Source organism: Eutrigla gurnardus (assembly GCF_963514095.1).
Source record: "Eutrigla gurnardus genome assembly, chromosome: 10".
NCBI classification, from domain to species: Eukaryota; Metazoa; Chordata; class Actinopteri; order Perciformes; family Triglidae; genus Eutrigla; species Eutrigla gurnardus.
Window position 1 is genome coordinate 24982009 of NC_139924.1, and position 17269 is coordinate 24999277.

At 42.6% G+C, this 17269-nt stretch overlaps 1 protein-coding gene across 1 annotated transcript in view; it reads right to left on the reverse strand.

The window, feature by feature from the left end:
• The window catches only part of frem2b (FRAS1 related extracellular matrix 2b), a 46131-nt gene that overhangs the window by 4657 nt on the left and 24205 nt on the right, over positions 1-17269 (reverse strand). Inside the window, exons 4-20 of the mRNA XM_084020220.1 lie at positions 16171-16401; positions 14097-14222; positions 13701-13952; positions 7266-7415; positions 6220-6429; positions 5920-6117; positions 5653-5817; positions 5273-5455; positions 5054-5184; positions 4805-4960; positions 4387-4690; positions 4053-4184; positions 3641-3972; positions 1343-1535; positions 1112-1216; positions 669-796; positions 453-587 (exon numbers count right to left, since the gene is read on the reverse strand). Coding sequence (XP_083876346.1) covers positions 453-587; positions 669-796; positions 1112-1216; positions 1343-1535; positions 3641-3972; positions 4053-4184; positions 4387-4690; positions 4805-4960; positions 5054-5184; positions 5273-5455; positions 5653-5817; positions 5920-6117; positions 6220-6429; positions 7266-7415; positions 13701-13952; positions 14097-14222; positions 16171-16401 — 3131 coding nt within the window. The remainder of the gene's footprint in view (positions 1-452; positions 588-668; positions 797-1111; positions 1217-1342; positions 1536-3640; positions 3973-4052; positions 4185-4386; positions 4691-4804; positions 4961-5053; positions 5185-5272; positions 5456-5652; positions 5818-5919; positions 6118-6219; positions 6430-7265; positions 7416-13700; positions 13953-14096; positions 14223-16170; positions 16402-17269) is intronic.

Consider the following 17269-nt stretch of genomic DNA (forward strand, 5'->3'; position numbering starts at 1 on the left):
AGGAAATCCGTGTGATTGTGTGATCAATCAGTGTGATTCAAGTCAAGGCCACAGTTTCAAGTTCCAACACCATGACCGGTAAGTTCAATGTTTTGTTTATGTTGAGTTTTGAAAGGACAACATGTGTTTTTGGGACATTTTGGTGGGATTATGTGATCTTTTTAAGGAGGATTTGTTGACTTGGACAAACCTTGTGGACTTTCATGTGGACAATACAGTTATTTTCTTGTGAAGCATACATTGAAGTGTCCTTGTGGTGCATTCCTTTTGTGCAATTTCCTCTTTTACCCAGGTCTTGGCATAGCAAGAGCTCTTGAATTGTGGTTGGTATCTTGTATGGCAGCCTCTGGCTTCAGTGTATGAATGTGAATGGGGTGAATGGTGTCCAATGACAAGAAAGACACCATATAAATACATTTTTTCCTCGCTAATTTTAGACAAGGTGGGGTCACCTGCTGAAAGCGGATGTCCATGTCGAAGGTAAGAGGCTCTCTGGGATTGCAGACTGGGGGGATGGTGTACTCCAGGCTGGGAGGGGATGTGCAGGGGATCAACTTCACTGTGTACGTGCCGGAGTAGTCACGTAGCTGAGATGGGAAATTATGTTTACAGTAAGAATTAGGTGTAAAAAAACAACAATTAAACTAGAAAACAAAATGTTTACTCACAGCAAAATCAGACACAAATGTCCACTGCTGGATGGGCTGGTTGTAGGTTGGCTCATTCCTCACCAGACTGATGTTAAAGGTCAAACCAGGGTGGTCTGGACACATGACCATGGAGGTGAATGGTGACGCTGATGGGGGAGAAAATACAATCAATTACAGTGTATGCAGGATGCACAGTTGCAAATTGAAATATTTCAAAAACAGAAAAGATATAACGTATAAACTGTACCATCAATTTTTTTATCAAATGATAAATGTGATTCAAAAAATAAAGTGTAGCTTGAAATGCATTCACTGGTAGAAGCCATAAAGTTAAAGGATTAGCGAAGCTTCTTCTACACTGAACATATTCTGTAACAAGGAAGACGTTTAATTAAAACAAAATATCAAATGCATTTCAAACATGACTCTATATGATATCCCCTCTATATGATATACTGTACCTGAGTGTGCGAACACAAACAGTCCTCTGAAACGAGCCTCAGTGCGAAAGTTGACGACGAGTCGTCCCTGTCCGTTTATACGCATGCTGGTTGGGTACAAGGCACCTGCAAAGGCAATCTGACAGCTTTAATTTGGCTAATTAACTCATTTACAATCCCACATTTAGTGAACATGACATTATATTACATCCGTCCTCAATTTTACATTTCAAACTACTGCTCAAGTCTTACCTTGTAGTTCAGCCTCCGGTGGGCTATCGATACCATCCCTCCATAAGATGGCAGTGTCGTACACAAATGTGAGCCTCAGCTCTGACTGTAAGTCAAAGTGCTGCCATCCTCCTGCTCCCACAGGGGAATGGAAGACGTAGGACACATGGAGTGGTACTCGTAGGGTCACATAGGACTGAACCAGATTCAACACCTGCAGGGAAAAACAACATGTTGTGTAAGTACAGATGAATTTAGCCGTGTTATAGGCATCAGGGGGAAAACATCAAGAGACCCTGAATAAGTTGCATGTACAATACCTCTGGAGATAAAGACTAATATTCTACCCTGATGGCTGGTTTAAGCATGTTGTTCTGAACCATGCTTCAGACAGAGGACATGGATTGGTCAGACTTGGCAATGCATGTTTAGGTGACCATAAAACACTTTCCTTTCCATAATCATAGTGTTAACTTCAAGTAGGTTCAGTAGCTTTTAAAACTGTAAGATTGAATGGTTCTGTAAGTGGTCATGGACTCACCATTACAGATGAAATGCCACAATTTGTATCTTTCCAACTAAATCAATTTAAAACATTTCAATTGCAAATCAAATGTGACCAAATAGTAACACAAATACCACAGAATATACTGCATTTCCATTTGTTGGGGATATTGAATTACTGCAAACCTTCCATCTCTAAAAGGGCTGTCCAAAAATGGTCAAAGGATTCTAAGTGGTGAAAGTCCTCAGACGGAGCGCTCTCTGGTATCTGCACTTTCCTCTGACCTGTGAGAGGTACCTGTCTGCACTGGCTCCGTGTTCATGTAGAGACGTGCCTATGCCTCTGGGTGCTACGAGCTCACGCAAATGATTTGCAGCGTGGCCTTCTGACACATCCTGCTGGGCCTTAATAGATTCCTATGGTCTTGTTAAGCCCGCCACTAAACCCTTGGCTGTGACATGACACTGCCCCCGGCCTGCACCGAGCTGTCGTTGCTCAAACCGTCTCCTCATTTAGAGGTGCACTCGGGTCACAGGGTACCTCCAAACAAAGCAGTTCCTTTTTCCATTTATCCTGCCTTTCACATCATGAAACTGATCACCTCAGTCCATTCATCGACATACCGTCTATTCATCTGTTAAGTAACCATAGCAACAAAATCTACATCTAATGCTGTACAAGATGTGAATACTCCCCTTGATGGAAAGACAACAAGGACACAGTGTAGCTATGTGTAGTTCTGCAGGATATTGAGACCGTCTGAGGGTTAAAACCATTCATCGGGTTTATAATTATCTGTTCACTTCTTTTTTTAAATTATTGCATCAATCAATCTTCTTATTAATCGATGAATAAAGAAGTGAGGTGATCACCATTTAATGCATTCGTGATTTAAACTCAAGGTAAAGTTTATTACTGGCAGCAGGCCGTTCACTTGTCGAGGCATGTTTATTATTGCCACGTCCTCATTTACATCATGTGGCTGCAGGCAACAAAGTTCCACTTGTTGAGAGAGACTGTTATCGCCTGAATGATTCCTTTTGTTATTAAATAAGCCTGAAGCCATGTAAAATGAGAAAACTCCTGCTATAATAACACAACAATATACACTCCTACGACGCTATACACCTTCAGAGCCTAAATATATTCACAAGTGCTGTGCAGGTTTAATTAATAATCCTCAGTCGGGAACGTAGTGGAGGTTTTTCAGCATGATGTGCCCCATGCACTGTTACAGCCCGTCTTTATCAACACCTTAATTAACTGCAAGTCGTCTTACTGTAGCTGTCCAAAGTGAATGCAAATGTTCAAGGCTGTGGGGTATGTGTTCCAGGAGGATACAGAGGGCTTAATATTTCCCCCTTTCAGCTCCACATATTACAGCTGCTGCTGCAAAGAGCACATTGTACAGAACAGAAGAATGCAGATATTCTTTTTATTAGGCTGCTGTTATTGACTTTCCACATTGAGAAGACGAATAACTGGTCTTACCAGGACTTTAAGGGAGCAGGGTGTCAGGTTAGTTATTACTACAAAGGTTAACATGGGTCTCCAGACAATAATGGATGACTATTCTACGGACTAGTATTTACTTTAGGAGGCAACCAGAGTTCTTATTTACCTGTAAATGGTTATTTTTTCTAATTAAAACGGGTAAGACTTGTTAATGGACCGAACAGACCAGTAACTGCTGACTCCACATTCCTATCCTCTTGGGGGTCCACTGCTTTATTGAACTGACCCCGTGCTCCTCGTGTCTAGAGATGACAAAAAGGGTCAGAGGTGAGCTAAAGCTCAAAGGTGGGGCTGCTTACCTGTCCATCAGTCCCGATGGTGCCTCCACAGTCACTGAGCAGCTCCGACATGTCATAGTATCCGTTGAATTCCCACAAACAAGCCTCCAAGTTGAGGTTTCTGTAGAAGCGTAGTGTACTGGATCCCCTGAGGGAAGTGCTGTATTGGTAAGAAGCCGTATCACCGACCACTTCTGGATTTTTGGTGGCTTCAGTGAGGAAGCCGTAGCGAGTCTTGACCTCAGTGTAGTCCAACAAATTGGAGCAACGGTGGTTGCCGACACGGGTTCCATCGGGGCTCAGTGTGAGCTCAAAGTTAGACAGGGCTCGGGTGGAAACTACGGGCAACATACCTGAGGGACGGCACATGTATAGCAGTCAGAAAGTGGAAGCATAGGAATGATACATTCACAAGTGAAGTAGCTGTTCCTACCATCGATGTGTGGCATGGTGACAGTTAGTTTGATGAGGTTGGGGTGGTCTGTGTCTTCTGTTCCAGTGTACCGCAGCTTGGCAGAGAAGGGCTCGGCCCCCACTGTGCCTGCAACGCGGGGCTGGCACATTCCTGCAACCACGCCATAAACAAACAAACATCAAATGTTTTGTTTCCCTAACAATCCGCCGCAGAAAATTATTTCATGCTTCAGTTTTCTGTCAAAGCGGGAACAGCAAGTTCTGCAGCGGGAGAGCCAGCAGCTGCTTATCGCGTTGAGTCATTTCCATGAGAGAGACCAAACCGTTCAAGCTTGAGAATGAACTTCACTCACCCTCGTCCATGCTGATGGACACTATGGGGCTACTGAGCTCCAGACCTTCGTCCCCATTAGAGTTCACACCCCTAGCGGCACACTGGACCCTGGAACCAGCCTGGAAGTAGACTGAATCAAGAGTGATGAGCTTGGAGGAGGTGAAGAAGGTATCAAAGTCAACTTCCCTCATAGGGCTGGTGACGCCATCGGGGCTGGTGGGGGCGCTAACGAGCCAACGGTAACGAGTTAGGGTGTTGTTGATGTTCTCGCTCACACATATGGAGCCTGTTTTGTCATAGTCTGGGTACTTGGGGTTACAGGCCTGGGAAAGGGAAAGAAGACATGCTTGTGAGTAAAATATAACCAGAAATCACACCGACAGAAAGTCTTGCTAAATGAATCCTAAGTATTCATTGGACCATCACTTGGGACCTACAGTGACACAAATGACAGGGTATCCGGCCAGAGGGATAGAGTGCTTAGTCCTGTCAATGTCGTCATAATGCAGCAGAGAAACCACTTTGGGCACCGAAGGGAAGGTGACATCCGCCATGCTGTTGATCTCCTCGATATAGATTATGGCTTTGCTCATCTGTTGATTGATAAGCAAATAAGGGGATGTTAATGGAGAGGGTAGTTGCACAATTGACCATTCAATTGGATTGTTATGTGACTCAATGCCCACCTTTGTCTCTGCCACCATGTTTTCGTCGGGCTTCAGGTGCACAGTGAACGCCTCCCTCATTTCTCTGACGCTATCATATAAAATCTCCACCTCCACATAGTGCTCTGTGTCACCCTCTTTGAACACAATTTCTGTAGAGAGGAGAGATTTGATCAATAGTTTTTTAGCACATTTCAAATAAATCCTTTTCAGATAAAAGCAACTTGAGGTGTTATTTACCCTCGGATATGGGATGGTAGTCCTCTCCAGAGTTGGCAGATCCGTCCTTGGTGTGGACTCGGACAATGGAGACCTTGGATGTGTCTCCAACACGCAGCACAGGGATCTTCACCACAGACACTTGGCCACTTTCCTTTGGCTCATTCACACTGAATTTGGTCTCTCCGAACTTAATAATTGCCTCTGAGAAAGCACAGTTTAATTCATGCTGTTAAACTCTAACATAACAGCATACCATATATAATAATGTATTATCATAAAAGACACTATGGAAGATCTGTGGAAACGTCAACACACGTACTAAATGTATGCCATTGGGATAACTTTATAAACAGAAGTACTGTAAGGAACAAGGCATAAATACAAAACAGAATTCTTACTGTCTGACTCGTCTTTTATCTTGAGGAGTGTTTCATTCTGCCCTCCAATAGATGCTCCAAACGGAGAGTCACTCTTGGGGCTTCCCAACACGAGACGGAGCTCTTCTTCCTCCTCATGTTCCGTGTCATCAACTAGTACCAGTACGCAAGGTTTTTCAGTCTCTCCTGAAGGAAGGGAAAAGATATTGAGGGACTGTATATGTCCTTTTTAACAAGTAAGGAAAACCCAAACCATGCAAAGGTGTGCACTAGGTTTAAATACACCACCTGGTAAGAATGTGATGATGGAACCATCTGTGTTGGGCCTCTCATTGAAGTCCATCATGACCTGGGCTGTCCCCTGCCTGCTGTAACAGCGTACTGTGGACTTGTAGCTGATATCTCCACTGCGGTATACAGTAGCTGAGATCTGCCCTGAGTTCTCATTGCCCACATAAACGGCATCCCGGAACTGCACCTTTGGCACTATAATCGACACAATCAAAACCAAAAGAAGAGTATAAACATAACGTATCACCAAATGTAGCCATTTGACTTAATTTTGATTAATACATGATTTCCACTCACAGTCTGAAACCGAGTCGTTGATGAGGATGGCAGCCTTACTCGGCTCCCCGAGGATCCCGTTCATGGGCATCCGGAGTACCAGTTCAAACCTCTCTAGCCCCTCCAGCACCGGCTGGCCCAGATCATCCAGGATGGTCACACGAAACGTTTGCATGGTGACCCCCGGTGCAAAATCCAGATTCCGGCTGATCCCGACATAATCCACACCAGCTGCTCCACAACACAATATAGGTCAGGAATGTTTCAAAGAACATAGTGCTTATGGGATATAGTGCAGATAACACAAATGGACTAAAGCACTTGATCTTATTTTTACAGCCGTTCTCATGTTACTTTATAATTCATTTGTGCATGTCAGGCAGCGAGCAAGATGAAAGAATATACCCTGTGTGCTGACAAAACGACGCTTTCTATCTCGTGGTCGATAGCCGTGAACAGTTGGAATTTGTTGCGTGATTAAAGGAGAGCTGTGAGAAACTGGATATCCCCCTGAGCGCAAACAGGTTATTCATTTGCCATTCTTTGAAGAGTCTGAGCATTGAGAGCTCACCCTTTGCTCACAGGCTTTTCTCATGTACTTATGACCCAGTTATGTGTGTAAGTGTGGGCTTGCATTTCTACCATGCCGCATATCATTAGAATGCTAGTCATTTTTACGGTTGTAATGCAAGCAAGAGATGTTGAGTTTAATCTGTGCAAGGCTGAGAAGACTGCCTGGGGGCAGGACAGGCTGTGGAGCAGGCTTCAGGACATAGCGACCAGTGTTGGAGTCCAAAGCGTAGCCTTTATAAGTATATCGGATGCCTTCAAGGCAAAGACCCAACAGAAGAAACCCTGAGTTCTCTTCCCCCTAAACTAAAACAATGTTTACATTCCACAGGTCATCCACCCAACATATCCAGTTTAACATCACCACGGACTCTTGAGCTCAGGAAAACAAAGCGAGACAGGGTGACGACTTAAGTCTATTGTTTCCTGTGGTTTACATTTCTCTAAGCACTACCTAGCTAAAGCTGTCAGAAAAGGCGCCTCGCAGGGACACGTACCCTCAGCTGAGACAGGATCTGTCTTTCTGGAGCGCACTGTGACGGTTCCTACTTTGGAGAGATCGGTCCCTGTCCTCCATACCTTGACTTCCACAAAGCCATCACTCTCATCCACGTGGTAGTCTGTGTTGCCAAAGTGGAAGATGGGAGCTGGGAAGAAAAAACAGAGGAAGGATTGAAGAACAGTACACAGGAGGATGTAATCAATAATCATCTGTTAAGCTGATTCACAACAGGATACTTGCATCTTAAGTCGAATCTGTAATCGCTAGCGGAACGCTGTAAGATTACCTCTGATTACAGGAGAAAGTGAGGGTAGTAATTGCAGCCCTTAAACAACACGTTCTAACTGCCTGGATGTTTGGGGGGGTTTCTACATTAGTGTTCACAAATCAAGCACTAAAAGGCAAAAAGACACCTGAGGGCAGAATTTCCTGGTTTTGTTGTGCATGAGCATGGTGGTGGAGCTGACTTTGCTAGTGATGGGTATGAGAGGCAGACAGGAGGCCTGACAGGAGGTCTGGGGGATGTAGAGCTTGATGTGCCAGCCCAGGCCTGCCTGACTGCAATTAGTGTTTCTATGAGCTGAGATTCCTTTGCAGCCAAACTCACCCACTATTATTGTATTTAACCCATTCAGAGACTGTTTTCTCTCATGGCGTGCTGCTTGTGAAACTGTTGTATAAGAGCCTGGACTACCTGGTGCAGTCCGCTACCATCACAAAGACACTTATTTATGGACTTAGACTGCAGAGAGTTAGTCATTGTTGATACAGAGTTGAAGACAGAAATAACCGGAGCAGCCACAAGCTGAACCCAATCATAGAAGCGGTTTTTACTTACAATACACATCCATTCTCATAATCAATCAAATACATTACTGTTGTGATGGCTCATTGGTACAAGCCACTACTGAGCAATAATACCTTGTGCTTTTGAAAGCAGCTGTAACAGAATAAATTAAGTGAATGGCGATGGCCATGGGCAGAGTTGTGGTTTCCATGACAATGGAACTCTGCACCTACTTAGCTGTTTCTCATCACACAGTATGAGGCAAAAATGTGGAACTGCTTTGAACGAAAACAAATCCATACTGTTGTAATGCATTATGATTATGCTATCTTCTAAAAACCAAATAAATACAAGAGCAGGAAAAGACAGATTCGCTGTCAACAGTGCTGCCAGGCCCAATTACTGATCATGAAAGATGTGTTTATTATTTTTGGACTATATAATTATTCTTCCAAGTAATCTGCGTGTCAGATGATGTTGCATATTTTGATGCAGTCTTATTTGGCAGAAGCCGCTCTCTATTAACAAGACAAGACACATTCTCAAAGGGAAATTGTGTTTTTTGGTAAAGCCTTGGGATCTGTGGTTCTCAGAGGAGACATCTATATGGTTGAAGTAATATTTCATCTTAGAGCAAGCAAAGGACAGAAAACTTTTATGCTTTAATCTGTCCTGAGAGCACAGCCAGGACAATGCGTGCTGCATCAAGTGGCTTGCAGCTGCCAGGATTTCTCCCCACAGAGAAACCAAACAAAGATGGTTTTGGCTGCCTGCACTGGGTCCTCAACAGGAGGAGTAATCAGATCCACTAGGTTGGCAGCCAGGAACCTTGGACCCTGTTGTACTAGTCCAGTAATCAGATAAGGTTTGTGAAGCAGACAAACAGTGAGCTTCAAAGAGCCACGGCCCATTAACTGAAAAGTAAACCAGTGGCTCCTGGGCTCCATCGGACCAGCCAGCAGCTCCCTTCCATGCCACACAGCACATCTAAGGTTACCTGGATGTAAGTGGAGATTATCCACATTTAGCCCTGCATATCATTTCAAATATTGTAAGGTGGATCATTTTTTCAACAACTAATGTAACAGATTAAATATATATTAATATAAATTGTTATGAAATATATATTTATTACATGACTTTATTAGAATTGTCTTGAATGTTAATATTGTAGGAGTCAGAAATTTGACTAATTTACATATTTTGTCAGTCTAGTCCGTATGTTTATTGTGTGATACCCAAGAATAACGATGCCAAACAAAGGAAATATCTTTACTGTTGCATATGTGTGATCATAAAAAACAATGAGATGAACAAGGAGACATAGGCATCCCTCAGGGGCCTGTTCCACTCCCACTGACTGCTTGATTCCACTTGAACTTTGCATGGCATTCCCACAGTGCTAAGTGGCTTCTCTAATAGTGAGATTCAATTGAGCCCTGGCAAAAGCTCCTCTGCCGACTGTGTGCTCGAGAAATCTCTCTCCAACAGCAGAAGCATATACTCGCAACTCCATGCTCAATACCGAATAACAACTTTAATCATTGACGACTGTGAGAATTGCATTCATTTTCAAGGTTGAGTGTTTTTTACGGCTGTTGACTAGCACCATCTCTCCTCCTTTGGACATCTGTTTATATCCGAATGAATGGAAATCCAGGTGAGACATAATGACAGGGCTCCTTCCCCCTTGATTCATTCTCAACCAGGATATACTGCACATGCACAGGATCCGCCCATCTTTAAAATAACTTATAATCATACCTTCAGAACCAGAGCAAAATTTACAGGCAACCGACCCAAGACTTTGAGAAGCACGCGAGGAGTCCTGCTGTACAAGCTTTCTCATGTCCTACAGCTCCAACCATCAAAACATTTTCCCGGATGCAGAGTCGATATCAAACAGCAATTATCTCTGCAAGAAAAGACAAGTTTCTCCAAACCCGTGGAAGCCAAAAGCCAGAGTGGAAACTGTAAGGGTGTGAACGTTTATGTGCAGATGGTCTGCCGCTGGGAAAATAGCAGGTAGTCTAAGGATAGCAGCTGTCCGTGCTGCAGATTGCCTGGATAGCTTGTAAACTTTACAGTCTACAGTCTAGAAGATTTACCTTTCATACAGAAGAGGCAGAGTTCATGTCCATGTTGTAAAAAGTAGCCAAGTGTCAACATGTTACTTATATAGAGTTACAGGATATTTTTCACCAATGTGATGAAGTTCTTTGGATTTCCAACTTATTTCAATCGTAAAAGTTGTTCTCAGTTGAGATTTCACACAAAATGCTGGCACTGCATCAAGCAGTGATTAAAGATCAGTCATCCTGATATTTATGACTGCAGCTCTAAGGATTAACATATTGCATAAGTGAAAAAGAAGAGTAAATGTACAAAATGTACCCATCTACTAAACAATTGGTTTCTGAGTGGATTTTCTGTCGACCCAAATATGTAAAATTCCTTCAGTGCCAGAATATAATTTCCTGTGCCATGTTAGTCTGGTGTGTTTCATTTCAAACAACAGCTGATTGCAATTACACTCTCACTGCGAGTGAAGGTGTGATAATAAAATAAATGTTTTGGTAGGAAAGAAAACATGGCTTCTCTTTACTATGGCATAGTTTCTACAAAACGGGTTATTATTGCAGTAAAATTCAACTCATTTAGTTGTAAAAGCCATAAACATTCTCAATTAAGACTCCCATAAATTGTCAAATTATCATCATACTTTTGGCACACAGTAGGAGCTTCACCTCCTGCTGCTCTCATGTGGTTTCTTGCACGTACTTGTACCTACGTAGGTGGCCCACACTTTGTGTTTGCATACATTGGTGCCCTATGGATTCTAATTTCATCATATTGCACAACTCTGTGTTGCCGGCTTGAAAAGAACACCCATTGCTGACATCCATGTTTGCTGATATCAGTAGTGTGTGTGTTTTCTAAGAAGTATTTGAGCCCACAGCTTGGTGTAGCTGCTGAAAGCCCTCCTGGGGAGGGACAGGTGCTCGGACAGGTGCTTGGCCAGCCACCGACTCCTTCCTCCCATGTACACCCAGCAGCTACTACTGCAAGAGGGATGACAAAGAAGGATGTGATGCCCCCATTTACCGACCTTCCATATATACTGGAGTGGAGTTAGGGACCTGGAGTATGTACTTATATGTAATACCGAGTCAGGATAGCTGAACTTTAGAGTGGGAATGAATCTCCCGCTGTGATTGGTGTGTGAGATTGGTCTTGTTCTGCTTGCCTCACAGCTATTTACCATTCACTTCAACCTCAGTACTCAAGCCATTTCATTATCTCCTCCTTCAGAGAGATATGAAGGCTTGACGCCAGTGAATTTCTCCCCGCTCTATAAGTTCCATTTATTCAGTGGATGCAGGGCAACACAGCGTGAGCTCCAGGCATCATTTCTCTCAGTGTGGCACTGAAAGTCTTGACAGCGAGAATCACAATTTGACAATAACAATAAAATTATAAGCAAAGGATGTTTCCATAAGCAGAGGCTGTACAGTCTTCTGGCCCTTACAACCATGCTTATGGTGTGATGCTATCTGACAGCTGATACGCATAAGGAGATTTTGATTGTCACTCAGCCTCCCTGACGAGGAAACATGATTACAGATAAAGCCAGAAAACTGAGCATGCACTGGCAAAGTTGGTTGTCAGCCCGAGTCAAGTTAATCCTTAATGCACTGAGGCTTCTTTTGTCCTGTTTGTGTGATAATACATTGAGTCAGAGGACCTCTAATGGAGGCAAATGCATGCCAGGAAATCGTAGAGCAGGAACGTTTCTTAGTATATTCAATAATGAGTTGGCTTTTCAAGCTACAAAAATTGGATTACTCAGGCAAGACATTTTTTATAACAGTTGTACACTGGCTGACTCTATAAACCAGGGGTAATCATAAAAAAAGTATGCCTTCAAACACTATGAAAAAGCAGTTATGCATGAACATGAAGATGCTATTTATCACAGGAAACTGCCTCACTAAATGAGTCATTTTTAAACCATTAGCCCTTTGCATTTGTCCGTCTGAGAACGCTTCCAAAGTAATCTTCAAGTTGGCTTATCTAATTTGATCAAATCTATTATATATTTGTTTTATTTGTCAGCCTACCTGTTTCTCAAACAGCCTTGGCCATCATCCTAAATGTAAATGACAAGCAACCGTAAGTGACTGAGTCAAACAGTCATAGTAAGACGTTAATCAATAATGTCTCCAATCGATGAGCAGTCTGGCGGTAAAGACGTATTGGAGTCGGAACCATCCATAAAGACTGTGACACTGTGGAAACGTGACATCGGTTTCTACAAATGTTCAACAATCATAGGGAAATAAATGGCTGCATTGGTAAAAGCCTACTTTGTGATGCAGGCTGTTGTACATCCTATTTAAAACGTGTGCGTCTCAGCAGCTGCCTTGGCAGTCTGGAGTCAATACCCAGAAGCAGCGGAGGTCAAAAGTCCCTGTACTCACTCTCCAGTTACACAGGGCTGGTGCTACAGTAGGAAAACATTCAAACCACGTAACCTCCTCCTTCCTCAAACAGGTCAAATCCACTTGAATTGTGTCTGCCTCGAGTCCCAAAGGAATAGAGGAGGAGGATAACCTGTTACACAATCTGAGAACTGCTGCTACAGTAGCCTCAAAGAAAAGACCTCCTCCGTACAGGTTCACGAAGAGATAATTCACTTCCACAACTAGTTGACGTGTGAATACTAAATATGTCTGTGTTGCTTCAACAGCATTTACACTCCTAGACATGCCTACTCCTGCAGGAAGACTCTAACTGTGAGTCATTTGAGTAGAAAATGAAAATTTCAAACGGTCACACTTCTTATACCAAGCCATTAGATAACCAAATGCTGAATTGAATATTGCATCGTCACCCCAATTACTGTATGTAGCTTCAGTGGGTTTTGATTCGAGGAAATAAAGAAGTTCCCCAATCATTCTGAGTTTTTCAGCTCTAGCGTTGCTGCCTGCGAGTCTTTATTTCACAGCAAAGCTTCCGGAGATCGGAAGAGCGATAGGGCACTGAGGAATGGCCGTCAGGTGTTGGGGAACAAAGACGTCGGGAAGATATGGGAGACTACTATCAGCCCTCCAGTCTGAGCCTGCAGATACCAGATAAAGGCTTCGCCTCCGGGAAGGAGGCTTGTACACCCAAACGCTTTCTCACCAAGACATTGTCAGACAAGGACAAACACAGACCAAATCAAATACACATTTCCCAGGCACAACAACATATTTGCTGTCTGTCTGCCCACCTGCCTAACTGTTTGAATGTCTCTATTTGGATCAATTCATCAAAAGTAATTTCCGGCTTTTGTCATAGTGCTTCTCCATTACATATATATATATATATATATATATATATATATATATACACAAATAAGAGATTGCAAAAATACATTAACACCTCCAACTAAATCAGACATCAGCCTTCTAGCCAAGAAACAAATTCACGCTGTCTTTTCTTGAGGCTTTAATAAGCCTTTTTTGAAAGGAAGCACAAAAAACTCTCTCAATGGCAATTCATAAAAAGCAAAGCCATTTAATTTCTTTCACCTGCCAGGCGATTTGACACAGTATTGCATCCCCTTTCACACTTCTGATCAGTGAAATGTCATCTTACCGTCTTCCATGTCGGGCACGATTGTGATTCTAGCTGCAGGGAACTCTGAGCCAAGACGGCCCCCCATGGGCATGCTGAGGGTGACATTGAAGCTTTCCTCGTCTTCATACAGGGAGTCATCTATGATTACCACCCGGCAGGTTTTCTCCACCTCTCCCTTGTCGAAGCGCAGGATGCTGTGATGGTCTTCAGGCCTGGAGATGTAATCCGAGTAGGACAGCACCGTGGTAGGGATGGTGCCGGTGGCCGAAACTGAATGGGTAGAAAACAGAATTACAGAAAAGCTCATTTGTTATTTGAACTCCACCACAATACAGTATACTCCTCCTCTACTTTAGGATGATATTCCTGGACATTATTCTCTTAACCAGGTTATTCACTTTTAATGTGTGTTACCTTGCTGAGTGTAGCAGACGACCATGAGCTCTTGACTGACATCTCCACTCCTGTGCACTGGGATAAGCAACTCACCGATGTCCTCCTCAATGTTGTATGCAGCTGAGGGTATGAACACTGTTGACTCTGGATAGGAGAACAAAATCAACAGAAATTCATTCATCATTACTTTGACATGCATTAATATTCATGGGAATGAATACTTATGAATACATGATTGGTTTGAATGTGATGAATTGAATGTCAAGTGAACTGAAGTAAATGATCAGAGATGAGGAAAAGGGAAAAGCTTAAAAACATCATATCACATTTGACATTGTTGACATTTAATAAACAATTACAGCTCTGCTGATGGTGCTTAACATCATGTTTAATCAAAACCCGCCGTCTATTGTTCATTTATCTGCAGCAAATATTCCAACCTAAAGTCGGCTTACACAGAGACGTGGATGCAGAAAATGATGTCTGGAAGATAAAGCTGTCTAGATAATTAAAAGTACACATAAATGTCTTGCGTACTTTAATTTTAGAAGTCTATTGCAAGTTGCACACACACACATTGGCTGGAATAATAAGGTGTGTTAATTCTGTCTGCAAGAAGTGACAAGTTAAACAATCTGGGTTGGTTTTTTTTGTTTTGTTTTTTTACAGTTTTACTGGCAGCTCTCCATCTCGTTGTCTCCTTCCTTCTCTGAGCTGCATTTGACAACCAGGAAGGTAATACGCTTGCAGCATTTCAGCCATGAAATCCAAAGAGCTCAGGCAAAAGCTTTGTCTCCCTCTCACTTGTTCACCCACATTAACAAGGTGTTGGTAAGTCAACAGAGCTTGACCTGTCCTTTCCCTTATCCCGAGGACAATGCAAACAATTGCATAGGATGATGTGGCCACTATTTGCTTCTTGTTTGAAACACTAAGCTGCTTTTCAGCCAGAGCCACTTTAGTCTGTCTGGTGTGAAATAATCTATTTTTCACAGTTTCACGGTAGCTGCCCCTGGGCTAGTCCATCTTTCTGCTTTCAGTGACAAGAAACAAAAATACATTTTTGAGCCTACGGAGTTTATTTGACCTTGAATGGCAAAAAATATATGAAAACATATAAACAGTTTAATGAAATAGAAATATACCGTACATATGGCTGTTGGAAGACTAAGTCACAAAGGGGGAAAACTAGATTTCACATCTTGCAGAGAGATAGCTGCCAATTTTGTTGATTGCCCTCGAGAGACTGATGTTCTGTGAAACACACTTCCTACTAAACATGTTCATTAGCATACGTTGTTGACAACAAACTCTTCCTTTTCACCCAATGAAGTCCTATGGGATGACGATCATGCATTATCCATATTTATACTATGCAGTCGAGCTGTATTCAGAGAGCGTTCATCTGTTCTTGTAGAGCTCATTTCAGATGCAAGGGAGGTCAGCGTGGTCATCTCCATATTTCCCTTTTGACCTTGTTTATATACACTCGTGGAATAAAATACCACCCATAAATGTGGCTTTTTATTCATTATATTTATATTATAATTTCCATTGTCAAATTGGGTTCAGGATTGTGTTAGTTCTTCTCAGCATTCAGTTTCCATGTGGATTAATTTTCTATTTAAAATATCTTCTCTAATGCCTTCAGGCACATGGGGGGAACATTTCCCTCAAATATGAATACAGCTAGATTCAAAATACAAATCTCTGCTGCTCGAAAAAGGTCAACCTGCAGGTTCTCTCTTTATCAATGTTTTATTTTCTAAACTGCATAAATCACATGTGCTGTTGCTGGCACTTAAAATAGCCAACTCGTGTATCACTGGTGTGCTCGCGGTTGAGGCTTTGTTACTCCTACAATGGATGTATTTCTGTATGATTGTTGAACATCTGTGGAAAATGATTTCACATGACACAATATTTCATACAGAGGGAACAATGTCTGCAGTCAGACTTAAGAGCTGAGTTACAATGTTAGGCACGGAAATCCCAAAATGCAAAAATCAAGAGGGAATTTATTTAATCTCACTAAAACTAAACAAAATCAAACTTTTAAACAAGATGACTGTAAACATTTCTCATTACTAACCATCATCAGGGTCCAGGATCTCCACAGTAGCAAACTCTGGGAACTCGAGGGCCGCCATCACCGCCTCAGACAGAACGATCTGGAAGGTTTCTGACACTTCGTACTCACTGTCCGACAGGATGCGTACCTTCCAGGTGGCCGTGGTCTGGCCTGGGTTGAACTGCACCTGTTTCTGAGATTTCCCCCTGAAATCTTTGTCTTTTTCTGCAGTGCCATCTTTTGTGCCTATACCTTAGGAAGGACATGGAAAGAATGGGTTATAATCAAGAGAACGTATCACCTTGGTCCGCTTTTGGTACCGCCAACCCTTAAAATTCATTTTCATATATCTTTTTAGAAACACATTTCTTGAATGGATATGCATTTTTGTTTAAATCCTGATATCCGTGTGACTATAAATCTAGTTTTCATGTCCGTTAAAACCAGGAAAAAGTCAAGTCCCAGTTGGTCTAACCCGACAATATCTGCCCCTCTTCTGGGTGCAGTTTCTCTCCTCCAGGGTTTCAAATGGCCATGCTGGGAATAAAGCCAATTACCCCTCATGTCAGCCTGGTCTTCGCAGCAGTGATTGGAAGCTGACTTGCACTGTGTGACCTTCAGCATGTGAGCTGCTTGATGGGGCCTACAGTCACTATAGCTATGACACTGGCAGGATTCCTGTTGAGCAGGAGCACCGACGCCGGTGAAATGTCACACAGCCTCTCCATTGTCTTTGCTAACTGGCCACACAACAAGCAGCAGGGGCCTGGCAGTAAATACACAAGAACATGCCAGCACACCCAAAGCAATCCTGTAGTTTGCTCCATAAATGTGGAAAACAAGACATTTATGGATAAATAAAGTATGATTATGAGCATGAATATATTTATAAATAAAAAGTGTTGTTTCTTTATTACTGGGGAAGAAAAAAGGAGATGAGGAAAAAGTGAAATATCGCATCAAAACTACATAAGATCTTCAAAAGACCACAGATTGAGAAATGCGTGAGTTTGGGCTTTTAAGAAAATTACCATTCTGTTCTTTGATGGAAATAAAAAAAGTGGGCTTTGATATGCAAGTACAGACAGCAGGAAAAGGCCCCTGCACATATGTTGCTGAG